The 16,340-nt window shown below is 42.3% G+C and overlaps 1 protein-coding gene across 2 annotated transcripts in view; it reads left to right on the forward strand.

Moving 5' to 3' along the window:
* The first annotated feature begins 3,275 nt into the window (after positions 1-3,275).
* GABRA4 (gamma-aminobutyric acid type A receptor subunit alpha4) overlaps positions 3,276-16,340 on the forward strand; it is a 74,754-nt gene continuing 61,689 nt past the window's right edge. For both annotated transcript variants that reach the window (XM_062212926.1, XM_062212927.1), the window contains exons 1-2: positions 3,276-3,304; positions 3,795-3,913. In XM_062212926.1, coding sequence (XP_062068910.1) covers positions 3,276-3,304; positions 3,795-3,913 — 148 coding nt within the window. The remainder of the gene's footprint in view (positions 3,305-3,794; positions 3,914-16,340) is intronic.

The raw sequence follows: 16,340 nt of genomic DNA on the forward strand, positions 1-16,340 counted from the left end.
TAAATATGGGTACCAATTCAAGTCTCGGCTGCCCCATTTCCAATCCAGGTCTTTGGAAATGCTCTAGGAAAAGCAGAGGATGGTGGCTCAAATACCTGGGCCCCTGCAGCTACGTTGTAGACCCAGATGAGGTTTCCAGCTCCTGGCTTCCACCTGGCTCAGCCCTGGCTGTTGTGGCAATTTTGGGAGTCGACAAGCTGATGGAAGATCTCTCTATCTCTCTGTAATACTGCCTTTTAAAAAATATATAAATCTTTTGATAAAAATAAATGAAAAAAGAAGATATGGACACATTTTTCATATCTTCATATTTCTGCACATCTATATCAGAAGAATACACTCACAGTCTCGAGTCATCATGAATAGGAATTTACACGGAAAGCAAGAGCTTATTTAATGATATATAAACTTAAGGCAAATTGTAAATTTGGGGGATGCTGGAATTTTAAAAAAGCTCATGCGACAGGCAATATATTTTTAAAAAAGATTTTAGTTAGTAAAACTCAACACATATCTTCTTTAAGTAGGATGAATGAGAGGTTGTGAGCTACAATAATAAATAGTAATATAAATGATAAATACTAAAAACAATTAATATTTTCTTCAGCTGAATTTAAGTTAACAAAAGTGTAGGCTAGTTAACAAAAGTGTAATTGAAAGTAACTATACAGGGGCTGGAGCTGTGGCTCACTTGGTTAATCCTCCGCCTGCAGCACCGGCATCCCATATGGGCACCGGATTCTAGTCCCGGTTGCTCCTCTTGCAGTCCAGCTCTCTGCTGTGGCCCGGGAAGGCAGTGGAGGATGACCCAAGTGCTTGGGCCCCTGCACCTGCATGGGAGATCAGGAAGAAGCACCTGGCTCTTGGATTCCGATTGGCATAGCGGCCATTTGGGGAGTGAACCAACGGAAGGAAGACCTTTCTCTCTGTTTCTCTTTCTCACTGTCTGTAACTCTACCTGTCAAATAAGAAAGAAAGAAACTACACGGAAAGGAAGAATGCTCTTTTTATTTGAAGGGATTAGTTTCATATATTTAAAATTGCTTGTCTTCAACAACATGGAACTTTGTTTTGATTGTTTATTTTTGATATATAAAGGTTTAAAGTGGAAATTGTAAGGGAAATAGTTCAGAAAATACTGATTTAGGTTTGAGAAAGTATAGGAAAATATTAAGATTTGAGAAACAATACAATTAGATGTACTCTTATGATAATAAAGTGTATTATAAGATTTTATGTGGAGGGGCCAGCACGGTGGCACAACAGGATAAGCCCCTGTTTGCAGAGCCGACATCCTATGTGGGTGCTGGTTTGAGTCTGGCTGCTCTACTTCCCATTCAACTCCCTGCTAATGTGCCTGGGAAAGCTTTGGAAGATGACCCAAGTGCTTGGGCCCCTGCACCCATGTGTGAGACCCAAGCTCCTGGCTCCTGATCAGCCCAGCTCTAGCCTTTGTCACCAGTGTAAACCAGTGGATGAAAGATCTCTCTCCCTCTATGCCTCTCTGTGTGTGTAATTCTGCCTTCAATTAAATAGATATATCTTAAAAAAACAAACAAACAAACAAACAAACAAAAAAAAACAACCTTTCAGAAGTCGTTTATTTAAGAGAACACTAGGGGCCGGCGCTATGGTGAAGCGGATTTGTCCTCCGCGTGCATCCCAAATGGCCAGTTTGAATTCCGGCTGTTCCTCTTCCAATCCAGCTCTCTGCTATGGCCTGGGAAAGCAGTTAAATGATGGATCTGATGCTTGGGCTCCTGCACCCGTATGGAAGATCAGAAAGAAGCTCCTGGCTCCTGCCTTTGGATCCACCCAGCTGCAGCCAATGGGGCCATTTAGGGAGTGAACCAGTTGACGGAAGACCTCTCTCTCTGTCTCTCCCTTTCTCTGTCTGTAACTCTACTTCTCAAATAAATAAATGAAATCTTAAAAAAAGAGAGACAGAGAGAGAACACAAAAGTCACAGTGCTTAGTGTTCCCTTTCAAATTATAAATAAGTTAAGACTTGTTCTAGGGCCGACATGGGGTGAAAGGGGCTATGCCCTCCTGGGTAAGCCTGCATCCCCTATTAGAGTGCCTGTTGGAATCCAGGCTACTCTGCTTCTGATCCAGCATACTGTTAATGCACCTGGGAGGCAGCAGGTGATCCTGCCACGCACCTGGGAGACACCAATGGTGTTCAAGGCTCTTAGGTAGGGCCGGGCCCATTCCCGACTATTTCTGTCATTTGGGGAGTGAACCAGCAGATGGATGATCTCTCTGTTACTCTGCCTTCCAAATCACATAAGTGGACTTGTCCCCTCCATTTTAATCACTGTATCGTCTCTCTCTGTCTTGCAGTTTTTTTCTGTTCTCTTTCTTCTCCAGAATCCCGGGCGTCCAGCTCTGGACGGAATTTAGCTCCATTCTGAAACGGAAGCAAGTCCAGCGCTCCAGGAACTGAAAGTCGTGATGAGCAGAGCTCCCGGGCCTCTGTGTCTGCCCTTCCCTCTAGAGAAAGATGGAGCAGCCAAGCGGAGGGCGGCGGGTGCCGGGCAAAGAAATTTCGCATCTATAAAGCAATAGTTTGGCAAATGATCTGACTATGGCTTGAAGCTCCAGGCCACTTCCCAAGAGTTTGGCCATTCTGCCCAGGGAGTTGTAACCCCTCCAACCAGGCCAAATCTTCTTTCGTTTGCAACTGCCCCAGCTCCCAGAAGCTGTTTTTGCACACTCTTGAATCCCTGGGCTCACCACCGCCTCCCACCTTCACGCCCAGCAAACCCAGTCATCCCGCCCTTTGACAATGGGTACAGACCGGGTCGTCACACAACCTAGCAGCCTCCTGGGTTAGATCCGAATCTTCGCGCAAGGGAGGGGGGAACAGGAGGGAGAAAGGAAGGCCCAACACAGCTGCAGGTGGGGGACCCTCCTGCGGCGTCGCGGCCAGGGTCCGGGCCGCCAGAGTTACAGGTCGCCCCAAACTCGCTCAGCCGTGCTCGCCAGCGCGCCCAAGTTATTCCTCTGGGAGGCGCTGGGCGCGGGCGCGAAAGGGTGCGCGGTGTGCAGCGGCATGCACGGCTCCACTCACCCAGCGAACCCGCGCGGCAGCGGGAGGGGGCGCGGAGGCAGGTTCCGCCTCCCCTGGCCGGCGCGCACTCACGCCCACCGCGGCTCGGGCTGGCGGAGCGCCGGCGAGAGTGCGCGCGCCGCGGGAGCCGCTCCGGCCTCTCCACGCACTCTGCTCTGGGCGTCTTGAGAGCCTGGGAACGTGAACCGGCTTGAAGTATGGCATGTTGCGAAGATGGTTTCTGCCAAGAAGGTGCCCGCGATCGCGCTGTCCGCCGCGGTCAGTTTCGCCCTCCTGCACTGCCTGTGCCTGGCGGCTTGGTGAGTTCCGCGCGGGTGTGGTGGGGCCAGGGGAAGGCGGAGAAGCGGTGGGCTCCTGGCCCGCTCCAGCCACCCGCTTCCCCCTGGGCTAAGCAGATGTTCCTGTCTCCGTTGCAAGATCCGAGTCTGGGGCCACAGCTAGGCTTTCCTGTGACCGCGTAGAAGCAGAGCACACACGAGGGACTCAGGGTCCGGGAAGCGTGTTGGTGCTGGGTTGTGTGCGCGTGGGGTGCGCTTTTCCTGACCATTTTGGTCTTCCGCATTCCAACCCCCAGCTCTGCTTCTTGTAGGGACTCAATCCCTAGAAGGCAAACCTGCTTCCACCTGTTCGCTGATCAGTTCTTAAAATAGTCCTTTCCGCCCCCGTTTTATTTATTTATTTATTTATTTATTTATTTATTTATTTATTTTTGCGCTTACAGTTTAAACGAATCCCCAGGACAGAACCACAAGGAGGAGAAATTGTGCTCGGAAAATTTCACCCGCATCTTGGACAGTTTGCTGGATGGTTATGACAACAGGCTTCGTCCCGGATTTGGGGGTACGATTGCAAGTGCACGCGTGTGTCCCGTCTGTCCCTCTGGTCTCTCCGTCTGCCTGTCTGTCTCTCTGTGGGAAAGTCAGTAGGTATGCAAAAGAAATACCTCTCCCTCTAGCTTTCCCTCTTCCTCCCCCCCTGCCTGCCTCCCCCACCCCCTCTCAGTGAGACCTGTGACAAGAAGCCCGCCCCCACTCCTCCATTCCCATCTCCCTGCCCCCTCAGGAGCTTTGCCTCTCCCCCACATTAATTACCTCCGGGGACCTGACTGTTGGGTGGGGGAGGTTGGAGGGGAAGAGTCAAAAATGGAAACTCAGGGCTCTGCCGTGCCCCACAATGGAGTTTGGCTGAGCCTGGCCGGTTGGCCCAGTGCAGGTCTTTCTGAAGGCAGCTGATCCCAAGTCCTCTGTCCTCCCACGTGTCCGACCCTCTGCCCAGAGCTCTCAGGCCAGGACGTGGATCTAAGGCACTAAGCTGCCTGCTTTGCTAGGGAACCCAGTCCTTGCCTGTCCTCTTCTAAAGCAGGGTACATTTTTTACTTTCTTTGGAGACATGACATTTGCTTTCCTCCCTGAGGCTTTGGACCCAGAGCTGTTGAGCCTTTCTTCCTTCAGCAAACATTTATAAAAGGCGCACTAGAGGCTCATCCATTAATAGTATCGCTGGTCTTTTTCCTGTTCTTATTTCATTTGCATATGAAAGGAGAATCTATGTGGCAAGCTTTGTGCCAAACACTAGGTTCACAGAGCTCTAGATATAAAGGGTCCAGTTGAGCAAGGACAAGGGACTTGCTAGGGTGCTGGTCATAGAGTTGGCTAAGGTCTTCTGATGGCAAAGTCCCTGTTTTTTCCAATACGTGAGCTAGTTCCCTTCAGCAAAGGAGTTGAACTAGGCCTAATCTGTTATGTAGGCAGTTATATTTTTATAGTTAATTAATTATATTTATTTTGAAAGAGAGAAATAGCGATAAAGAGAGCTCCCATATGCTGATTTACCCCAAAAATGCCTGCAACCGCCAAAGCTGGGCCAAACCAAAGTCAGGAGCCAGAAACTCAATCCGGGTCTCACAAATGAGTGATAGAGATCCAACCACTTGAACTGTCACCTGCTTCCCCCAGGGTGGAGTCTGAAGTGCAGCATGTGCAAGAATGCAGAGACTCTGACATGGGATAAAGGCATCCCAAGAGGCATCTTAACTGCTGTGCCAAACACTGGCCCTTGAGCTTATATTTTAGTAGCAGCAGTTCGAGTGACAATAGCATCCACCAATATAGGACTTATTTAATTACATTTTCATATATATTAAAGGTTCTACAAGCATTTCTCTCTTTAACTCTGGCAACACCTAAGAGGAAAGCCATTGTTATTCCCATTTTACAGGTAATGAAATGGAAGCTTGTGAAATCTGGTCTGAGTTCACAGTTAGTAGGGGGCCAGACAGGATGTGAGCTGAGGTCAGGTTATAGACGTAAAACGTAAATGCATGCAGATTTGGATATCAGATACTGTGTGATTCGATTTGTATCACAGCATTAGAAGCACAGAGAAATTTTATGCTTCCTATTGAAAGTGGCTGGAGAATGGAGAATGGAAAGAGTGAGGAACAGTATAACTTTGGAAAAGAGGTTTCAGTGTGGTCCAATTTAGTAAGAATTGTTGGAGACAAAATAGGGCTGGTTGGAGGAGAGCTGATGATTCCTTGGAGTTCCTTTGCCTGGTTTTCTCATTTAACAGATGAGGGCACCGAGGACTAAAAAGGGAAAATGATACACACAAGGCATAGAACATCTTAATGGTAGATGGGGATCAGGTCTTGTGAATCCCCAGCCATTGAGATTTGGGGTAGCTCTTGAAGGAACTGATTCAGTATTTGAGGGTTGAGTGCGATAAAGATGGGTGAGAAGGAAGAAAGTTTCTCTTGGTTCTGTTCCTGCTGCCTCTGCAGAGATAGGTTGCCCACACTGCATTTGCCGTCGTGCAGATCTGAACAGAGAACTTCAGAGCAGAAATGAATCATTTGTCAAGGCATGATCTTTCATAAGTGACTAGGAAATTATCATTTTAGGTCAAAAATAGTTTTGTGGAGAATTTTTCAGACGATGTGACACCATTTAGGACTACATTTATCAATAAAATGGGATTTAACTACCTATAGAGGTTTTCAACTTGACATTTCAAGTAAAGAAAGAAAAAACAGGAATAGCAAATCACAATGGTTTAAATATTTATTAGAGAATTGATGTCACGGAACATAAATGAAAGTGAAAAGTTACCAAATGAAATCATAATGGTTTTATTATTAACTGTTGAAAGTCAAAATAGTATCTGCCAAACTGCTTATAAAGTAAGTTATAAATGTAAGAGGAAGAAGGGGTCCGTTGTAAATGAACCTTTTTTACCATGAACATAATTTGTCATCTCACTTAATACTGCCAAGTAATTTGCATTATCCACCTAGAGATTATATCCTTATAGCTTTATGAAAAGGGGTTGAATTTAAGAAATTAACTGTACTTTTATAGAAGTTGGCTGATCATTAAAAGTTTACTGCATAGCACCCACCATGCATTTTTTGGCTGTGCTCATAAATAACTGCGGTATTTGTAATTCACTTTTTAGAAGTGGGTCATTTTTGTAAATGTGCAGTATTCCAATTGAGACAGAGGAATCATGATTATCATCTGCAGAAACTGTATTATCTGTCTACAGGAAGCTGTAAATGTACACCATGAAAAATAATAAGAAAAATTATAGCTAGCACAAACTTTTACATATGTAGTTAGACCAAACTTTTAGTTTGATCTCTCTTATGACATTTTACACTTTGTGGAAATTTTGGCATTTTAAAAATAAAATGAAAACAATTCAGATTTTGACCAGTATGCTATAAATACAAGTTGACTTCCTGGTTCCTTTAATCCTGCTTCTGCTCTTTGTGGAACATTTACTTTTTATCTGTTTATACAACTTTGCTGTGTTCTATTTAAAATAAAGCTAAAAGCAAAGATTTGAATTGAAATTGGATGGTATGTGATTGCTCAGTAGGCCAGGCAGGGGTTGAAATAGATTTGGAAACTAAATTACATATTTTTAACTCAGCAGCACAGCTTGCGATGGGGAAATAAAAGGAACTGGAATGGTACTCTTCTTTTCATCCCTCCAGGATCTTCTCTCCTTTGTCCCCAGGTTCTCCCACTGGAGAAGAAAAGGGGAAAAGGTGAGAAGAGAAGGAAGGAGGCATGGGGAGAGATGCTGGGTTGGGACTTCTGAAAGAATGTGGTTCTTTGAGCCTGTGACAAATCAGTTGCAATGATCCTGAAGTAGTTTGCACCTGCTTAGAAGTGGCACACCAGTGGGTTTTTCCAAAAAGGAAATAGAAGATCATCCCTCCTTGCTCCAGCCCACTTTGAACACTTACTTGTCCTTCTTAACAATGAATGACTAGGGCACTAGCCACCCAGAGAAAGCTTAGAGACCCTGCCCTTACCCATTCTGAATTTATCTTAAAGATTGCACGGCCTTTTGTGCGTCTCAATCTTTTGAGGCACATTCTACAGAATAATAAGTACTTCAAATATAGATGGTTTTTCCTGTTGGGGCACATTCTATAACCTCTCTGAAATAGAACGAGATCATTAGGGCCAATTTTGCAAAGTTGCTCACTAACAGAGTAGGATTTCACATTAGTGGGGTCCTTTATGGGTTTGAAAACATTTTCACAAGCAATATTTATGAAGATTGTAACAAAAATGCAAGTGATAAACAGAGAAAACATCATCTTTCTATTGGAGAGAGACTGGGAAAAGTTCCAACAAACTGTCCAAGAACCCTACAGCTAGTATTTAGGGTCACAGCCCACACTCTGGTTCTAAAACCCTTAATCAGGCAGCTAGTCTGTTGCTATATCCCCTTCTGAGGACTGTTTTACTTTCTGTTTTTGCTTCATCTTATTTAACAAGAATCAAAATTTCCTGAACAGATATTCCTGTTACTAAATTGAATGAGTCTTATACTAAACAAAACTCCATTTTTTCCAAAGAAGTAAAATGAGAGCTTTCATTCTACCTTTAATAACATTTAAGATGGAGAAGTTTTACATGCAAAATTCCATATGTTTAGGTTAACTTGGATGTTTTACGGTATGTCAAATTGTTTTAGCAGTATTTATAGATGATCTATATCTTATTCTGAAAATTAAATTTCTGTGGCATATTCAGGCTTTATTAATTGAATGTCAAGAGAATATGTTTTTTAAAATATACAGATGTCAAGAACTCATCAAATCCACAGGGCAATAGAAAGTTAGCCTTCATTTTCTTCTGATTTGTCACATTCATTCATGTGTACTGGGAGACTGCAAAGTGTTGGGAACAATATTGTGTTGTGAAGATGTGATTCCGACCCAGTATTGACCCAGTATTGATCCTCATAGACTTTACAGCTAAACAAGGTAGAGAGATAAAAATAGCAATGATTAAATGAAGATGATATGGGAAAAATCTAACAGCTTGCAAGGGAGATAAAAAATTAAGTGAGGAATCTACTTCAGTGATAGTGGTCAATGTCTTTAGTAGAGACCTAAAGGTACTAGGCTTGGAAAATGTAAAGGTAAAGGTTATTCTCAGGAAGAAAACAGAACACAAGTCCAAAGATCCAAAGATAGAAAATAAATTTAAATTAGTGTCATTCAAACAGTGAGAGGAGTCTGGTGTGCCTGTAGCCAGAAAGTAAGAGGAAGACTCTCTAAGAATTCGGTGGGGTGGTGAGGAGAGGTCAGGTCATATAAGGCCTTTGGAATCCTGCAAAGGAAGTTGGATTATTCTCTCTCTCTCTCTTTTTTTTGGACAGGCAGAGTGGACAGTGAGAGAGAGAGAGACAGAGAGAAAGGTCTTCCTTTGCCATTGGTTCACCCTCCAATGGCCGCCGCGGGCGGCGCGCTGTGGCCGGCGCAAGGCGCTGATCTGATGGCAGGAGCCAGGTGCTTCTCCTGGTCTCCCATGGGGTGCAGGGCCCAAGCACTTGGGCCATCCTCCACTGCACTTCCGGGCCACAGCAGAGAGCTGGCCTGGAAGAGGGGCAACCGGAACAGAATCCGATGCCCCGACCGGGACTAGAACCCGGTGTGCCTGCGCCGCAAGGCGAAGGATTAGCCTGTTGAGCCACGGTGCCGGCCGGATTATTCTCTTAATGAACCTGGAAGTCCCTGGAGTTCTTTAAGCAGCAATATTGACTTCATGGCTTAGGTGTCAATATAATCCATCTGGCTGGCCTACAAAAGAAAGCTTAGGAAAGAAGGTGTTTCCAGTACTGGAAATAAGGACCCCAGTGAAGAAGCTTTCTCTTTCTGGGGGGTGGGGCTCTCCATTAAGTAGATGATCACTTGGAGTATGTTATTAGATGTGGCAAATATTGATATAAGTGGGTAAAATAGATATATTTCAAAGGCTTAATTTGACAAATAATTGCTGTTAGAGTGGTCAATTAGATAAAATTAGTGGTAAATTATAATGAATGTAAAATTTACTGATTCCCATTTTGAGAAACTGAGCAAAGATGATGTTGTTTATAGGTAGGGAGAACTGTGTAATTCCTTGTCCTCATGAGGCCTACTCTAATGGAAAAGACAGGAAATAAGCAAGAGAAATAAGTAAAATATAGAATTCTCAGATGGTGCTATAAGTACTAGAAAGCTCAAACTCCCATAAAGTAATATGAATTGCTATAGAGTAATATATTGTCTCAGTATTAACCTGGGTAGCTGAGAAGATGATATTTGAACATTGACTGTAAGTGGGTAAGAGCAAAAGCTGCACTTGAGGTAGGGTCTTGTTGTGAGAAAGAATTCCAGGTGCACTCATGGTAAGCATGGGCAGCAGTGTTGCTGCAATGAAATTTCAGAGGACTGAGATGGTAGAAGGGACCAGTGGGATAGAAGGATGAGGATGGGTAAAGCCTGCAGGCTGGTAAGGACTGTCCTGTTACTCTGAGTCAGATGAGAAGTCATTGGAGGAATTTTAGCAGGGGGAGGTCCTGAGATGACTCATTTTAAGGCTCACCTTGGCTGTTGTGTTGAGAACTCCTGGTTGGAGGTCAGGACAGCTGTGGGGAAGTTTTTCACAACAAATGAGACAACAGGTGATGGGCACTTAGACCCAGCTGGTAGCAGAGAAGTTTGTAAATTTCTAGAAATAAATGGCTTCTGGCTATATTTTGAAGTTGGATTCAACTGACAACAGCTAGCATATGGGATGTCAGGGCTGACTCCAAAGCTTTTGACTTGAACACCCAGGAAAATGGATTTGTCAAGACTGTGGTGGAAGCTGATTAGGGTATAAAAGAACAATTTGTGTGTGGTGTGTTAACTTGAGATGCCTACTAGGTATCACATGGAGATGAGCCTGGGTATTTAAAGCTGAAGACTAAAGAGAATATCAGGGGGATTAAGGGCAGTAAAGAAGAGTTACAGGTATTGAGCTCTGATGTCTCCAGTGTTAGGGATGGGAAGAGAGGTGAAGGAATCTTTGCTCCGGGGAGACTGAAGAGTGGCCTGTTAGGCTTTGAGTAGGGAAATAGAGAGAGTATAATTAAAGTTAAAAAAAATGTTAAATAAACAAAAAAATGTTTCAGAAAGGAGGATTGATTGGTTAAGTCAACTTCTCCCAACAAATCAAAAAAAAGTATGTACTTAAAATTTATTTATCAATGTGTGCATCTTCAGTGATTTTGACAAGAGTTTTGGTGATATGATGAGTGTGAATGTGTGAATGACTGAATGTGTTTGAGAGAGAATGGGAGAAGTTATTTTCTGGGCATTTGTATAAAGGAAAAGAGAAATGGCATAGTAGAGGGAAGCAGGTAAAATTGAAACAGCTTTTTTTAAAAATTGGAAAAATTGGATTACTTTTTAAGTATGTAGGAGAAATGCTATGCATGGAGAAAAGCTATGCTATTGACAGAAGGTATTTTAGTGGATCCTGATCATGAAAACCAGAGTAGAATAAACAATGAAATTAATAGGAAGGGAAGGATTAGAAGCAGTGTATACAGACTCTTTTTCAGAAGTTTAAATATGACAGGGAGGAGAAAGGGGGAGGACTGCCTTTTTATAAGACTGCAAATACAAGGGCACTTGAAAAAATTTGTAGAAAACTTGAGTTAGAAGATAAGTTTATTTTTGTGCAACAATTTTTTGAAATACAAGTATAGTTTTTTCATTATACACATTTCCATGAGGTTTTTGAAGACCCTCTCATAGAGTAAAATGACTGTGTACTACTGAGAATAATCTAGTAGGAGTTGATTTAATATGAAAGTGGAGGGAAGAGAAAGCTGAAAGTAAGGTGTCTTTGAGAACACAAAGAATATGCAATACAGAATGCAAACTCATTTTCTTATGTTCTATGTAATATATAAAAAGTTGTGCTATCATATATTTACATTTATTTAGGATAATGATGTGCAAAATGCATTTAGAGTTTCCTGAAATAGGCACTGTAAAACATAGATCATAGGATATTGTGCATTGGTAGATATTTAGGTAATACATCACTGAGTTATTAGATTCTTTTAGATGGAAAAATACATCAGCTTGCATTTGTGTATCATTAAAGATTGCTGCCTTATACTCTGATACTTTTTAGGTGCTTAGAATTGAATTCTGGGTAAATAATCCTTGGTTCATGAGACATTCTCTTCATTGGCCCACATATACCTTCTTTTCATTCATCCATTTATCTATTAAAATATAATAAGCATACCAGTAAAATCACCGATCAGCACAAAAAGTGAGACTTTGACAACAACTTTTATTCTAGTGTGTGCTTCCCCCATCCTACCTTGCTGTCTTCCTTACCTAAAGTAATCTCCCTTTTGATTCTTTTTGAAATTATTTAACAAGATTTCTCTGTATTTCATTTTGGGTCATCTTTAGTTTTTAAAGTGTGTTTAAAATATTTGCTTGTTTTGGGCCTGCTATATATAATCTTTTGATGCTTTTTTTTACTTAGTTGCATGCTGCTAAGATTCATTCTGTTGATGTTGCTAGATCATTCATATTAACTACCGTGTGATATTCCCATAGCACAAGAATCAGTTTATTCTCTGCTCTGTTGGCAGTAGGCTTTTTGCTTGCTTCCAACATTATATTGCTGTGAATATTCTGGCCCAAATTCCCTGCTGTAAATGTGCAAGAGTTTCTTTTGCATATATCTCCAGGAATGGATTTTTCTGGATCCTAGTGTAAGTGGGAGTTCTACTTGACAAGATAATGCCAAACTGTTTTCCATGGTTAGTTTACAAAATCAAACACCCTTTACACAATGGACATGAGATTTAGGATCCATGTATACTTTAAAACTGTAGAGAGTTGAATATATGTGTATATATGTATGTACACAGTGAACGACTTCAAATGATATTTTATTGTGTAGTTATTTTAATTTTTTTTTGTTTTTTTTTTCTAATGTGGTTAAACTTGTTTTCAAATATCTATTGGCCTGAAGTATTTCTCTTCTAAGAATTGCTTATTTTCATTGTTTTTTGATTTTCTTATTGATTGTGTGGCTTATATTATTTACAAAGTAGACTGGGATTGATAGCAGACCCATATGATTTAGATTTCAGTAAACTTTAATGTCTTCTAAGTAGAAGAAAACAGAACTTGTTTTCTGTTTTCTCAATGATATCAGTAGATGTCTATTTTAATGTTTTTGTTAATGACAGCACATTTTGAGATTTCTTTACATATTTTGCTTAGAGTTCTAGTTGTAGCTCTTACGTATTGTAAGTCTCTTCATTTTTGGAGACATGTTGCTGGAGTTCTGTAAGATGTAGGTGGATGAATGATGTAAGTAGCTAAAAAACATTCTGGTTTTCAAGTTTCCTCAAGTTCATAGCTGGAGAGAGTGGCGATGTGGAGAGAGCAAGGATTAACTAGTTTCAAGATCAGGTCTTTCTCATAATGTAACAGCAAATTGGACATGATTTTTGAACTAAAATGAAAATAGGCACCCTGTAACCAGGTCTATATTGCCAAAGTAAAATAAACAGTTGGAAATTTTCTGATGCATTGCTAACTGCTTTCCTACTTAACTGGCAAGTTATCTTCATCCGTTAGAGGAGGCTGTTTCCCTGAACTGGTCTTGCTGATCTTAGTTCTTTCTCCCAAAGACTGTTGAAGATCACCTTGTTTGCCTTATGGACCATCCACTATATTTTGAGAATTAAAGTAAACCTATTTCTTCATAATCAAAGAAGTAAGATTTTAATATAAGAGATGTCTTCTATATTAGATGAGTCCATATAAAATTATGGGAAGAAGTCCTTCCCAACAGGTTTAAAATTATCTGGTTTTATTATTTCTATGCAATTATGCTCTTAGTAAGGTTGATTTCAACACCCTAAACAATAGTATTAGAGGAAGTGTTTAAAAATTATTCTTAATTGCTTAGTGACCATTTTTTTTTTTTTGACAGGCAGAGTTAGACAATGAGAGAGAGAGAGAGAGAGAGAGAGACAGAGAGAAAGGTCTTCCTTTCGTTGGTTCACCCCCCAAATGGCTGCTACGGCCGGCGCGCTGCGCCAATCCAAAACCAGGAGCCAGGTGCTTCCTCCTGGTCTCCCATGCAGGTGCAGGGCCCAACCATCCTCCACTGCCCTTCTGGGCCACAGCAGAGAGCTGGACTGGAAGAGGAGCAACCAGGACGGAATCCAGCACCCCAACCGGGACTAGAACCGGGGTGCCGGCACTGCAGGCAGAGGATTAGCCAATTGAGCCATGGCACCGGCCAACCATTATTCCTTGACAACTAATTTATTACAGATATTTACATTTAAGGCCTGAGATTGGTTCTAGGAGAGGAAACACATATAAACAAGACATAATTTCTACTTTCATGGGAAATATTTTTAGGTTAACTGATTAGCAAATGAATCACACTAAGTTTTCCTTGGGAGGGTGCTTAAAGTCACTACTGGAATGATATTAGGATCACCATTAAATATATAGCTATTCAGCACCTAATTTGGACTTTTTCCACTGTTAAGGGTAGAATCAAAGAGACTATAACCAGAATGAGAGTAAAGCCATAAAAAGGAACAGAATTTAGAAACTTTATGAACAAAATGGGAAATATATATAGAGCATGTTATATGCTAGACACAAAATTCCACATTTGCTTAAGCAACCAATTATTGACTTGTTATTTTACGGTATAATTTGTGAAAGTTTTGTTTATTTGAGAGGCAGAGTTACAGACACACACACACACAGAGTGAGTCAGAGAGAGCATTCTTCCATCTTCTGGTTCACTCCCCAAATGGCCACAATGGCTGGAACTGCACCAGTCCGAAGTCAGGAGCCTGGAGCCTCTTCCAGGTTTCCCACATGGATGCAGAGACCCAAGCACTTGGGCCATCTTCCACTGCTTTCCCAGGCCATAGCAGAGAGCTGGATCGGAAGAGGAGCAGCTAGGACACAAACCTGTTCCCATATGGGATTGCTACTGCTTCAGTTAGAGGCTTAGCTTACTATGTCACAGCGCTGGCCCTGCTAGAACACACTTTTAATATCAGTATCAGGGAATTAGAATTTTGGCTCTGTCACACAATATGTGACCTATAGAAGCCCAGTGTCCAGATCTTTGAAATTCTCATGATAATAGCACCTTCTGAGTGTGGTGTGAGGATTAAATGAAATAGCAATGGTGGGGAGCCTGGTGTCCTGTCTTGACTATTTACCAGTTATAGTATCTCTGCTTCTTGTTCATTGGGAAAAGCCTATCCTCTGTGTTCAGTTGCACGCAAGTCTGCCCTTTGATCTCCATGTCACATTCTTCGTCTGGATCACCATTCTTCCAATGTCACTGGGATAATAGTCCTTTATCTACTTTTGTCTTCCTATAATTTATTTCCCACATATTTGCTGGAATAATTTTAGAAAAAGCACATAATTCAACCATATAATTCAAGCTGTCAGTGGTCTACTGATGACCCTGGGATACAAATCAAACTTCTTACCATAGCCTATAAACAAAGGTAGAGTTAGACTGAATATCAGAGGAAAACCAGGAGAAAAAAAGAGCATATGAAAAATGATTAATCTCTGTATTCTTTTGCTAGGGCTCCCTTAAAAAAGTAACATAATGGATGCTTAAATATAAAAATTAATGTTTTATAATTATTATTTTTTTTATTTTTGACAGGCAGAGTGGACAGTAGAGGGAGACAGAGAGAAAGGTCTTCCTTTTTGCCGTTTGTTCACCCTCCAATGGCCGCCGCGGTTGGTGCGCTGCGGCCGGCGCACCACGCTGATCTGATGGCAGGAGCCAGGTGCTTCTCCTGGTCTCCCATGGGGTGCAGGGCCCAAGAACTTGGGCCATCCTCCACTGCACTCCCTGGCCACAGCAGAGAGCTGGCCTGAAAGAGGGGCAACCGGGACAGGATCGGTGCCCCTACCGGGACTAGAACCCGGTGTGCCGGCACCCCAAGGCGGAGGATTAGCCTACTGAGCCGCGGCGCCAGCTATAATTATTTTTAAAAATCAATTTGAAAGAAAGTTTTAGAGAGACATACACACAGAGAGAGGCAGATAAGAGACAGAGAGAGATAGAGAGGTCTTTCATCTCTGGTTCACTCTCCCAATGCCTGAAACAGCGAGGACTGGGTCAGGCCAAAGCCAGGAGCCAGGAATTTCATCTGGGTCTGTCTCATGGGTGGTAGGGCCCTAAGTACTAAGCCATCATTCATTGCCTTCCCAGGTGCATGGGCATGAAGCCAAATCTGAAGCTTATCTGCTGTATTGTGTTATGGGATGTGGGTGTCCCAAGTTGTGGCTCACCCAGCTGCACCACAACACAGTTCTAGGAGCATTAAGGTGTCATCCAGTTTGGTTTCTTCTGTGACCTTTCTCCTTGGTTGCAGCTGGCCTTCTTTTCTTCTGAGTATCTGCGTCCCAGTCACTTCTTATAGGGATAGCAGTATATTGGATTAGATCCATCCTAGTGACCTTGTTTAGCTTAGTTATCACTTGCAATCCCCTATTTCCAATTATGATCCCATTGCAATGTTCTGAGAATTTGGATTTCAGCATATGAATTTGGAGGAAATGTAATTCAGCTGTCACCTCTTTATGCATTTCGCTGTCTTTCACTGGCATTTCTACAAGTTTTTCTCCATGTAGTTTTAGCAATGATCACCATAAACCTATATTATAAATATGTCGCTTAAAAGATGCCAGGGCTCAGGAATGGTGCTGTGTCCACTGCATCCTGGCTTCCATTCTGTCTTTGTGGCTTTCATTTCTTATCATTTTCTTCTTCGCTTGCTTTGCTTCAGTTCTACTAGCCTCTTTTCTAGAAAGTTCCTGAATACACTAAACTCCTTTTGTTGCCTCTGGCCTTTTCCCCTTGTAGTTCTCTCCTCCTGGAACTTA

The sequence above is a fragment of the Lepus europaeus genome, chromosome 16, assembly GCF_033115175.1.
Source record: "Lepus europaeus isolate LE1 chromosome 16, mLepTim1.pri, whole genome shotgun sequence".
Classification (NCBI taxonomy): domain Eukaryota; kingdom Metazoa; phylum Chordata; class Mammalia; order Lagomorpha; family Leporidae; genus Lepus; species Lepus europaeus.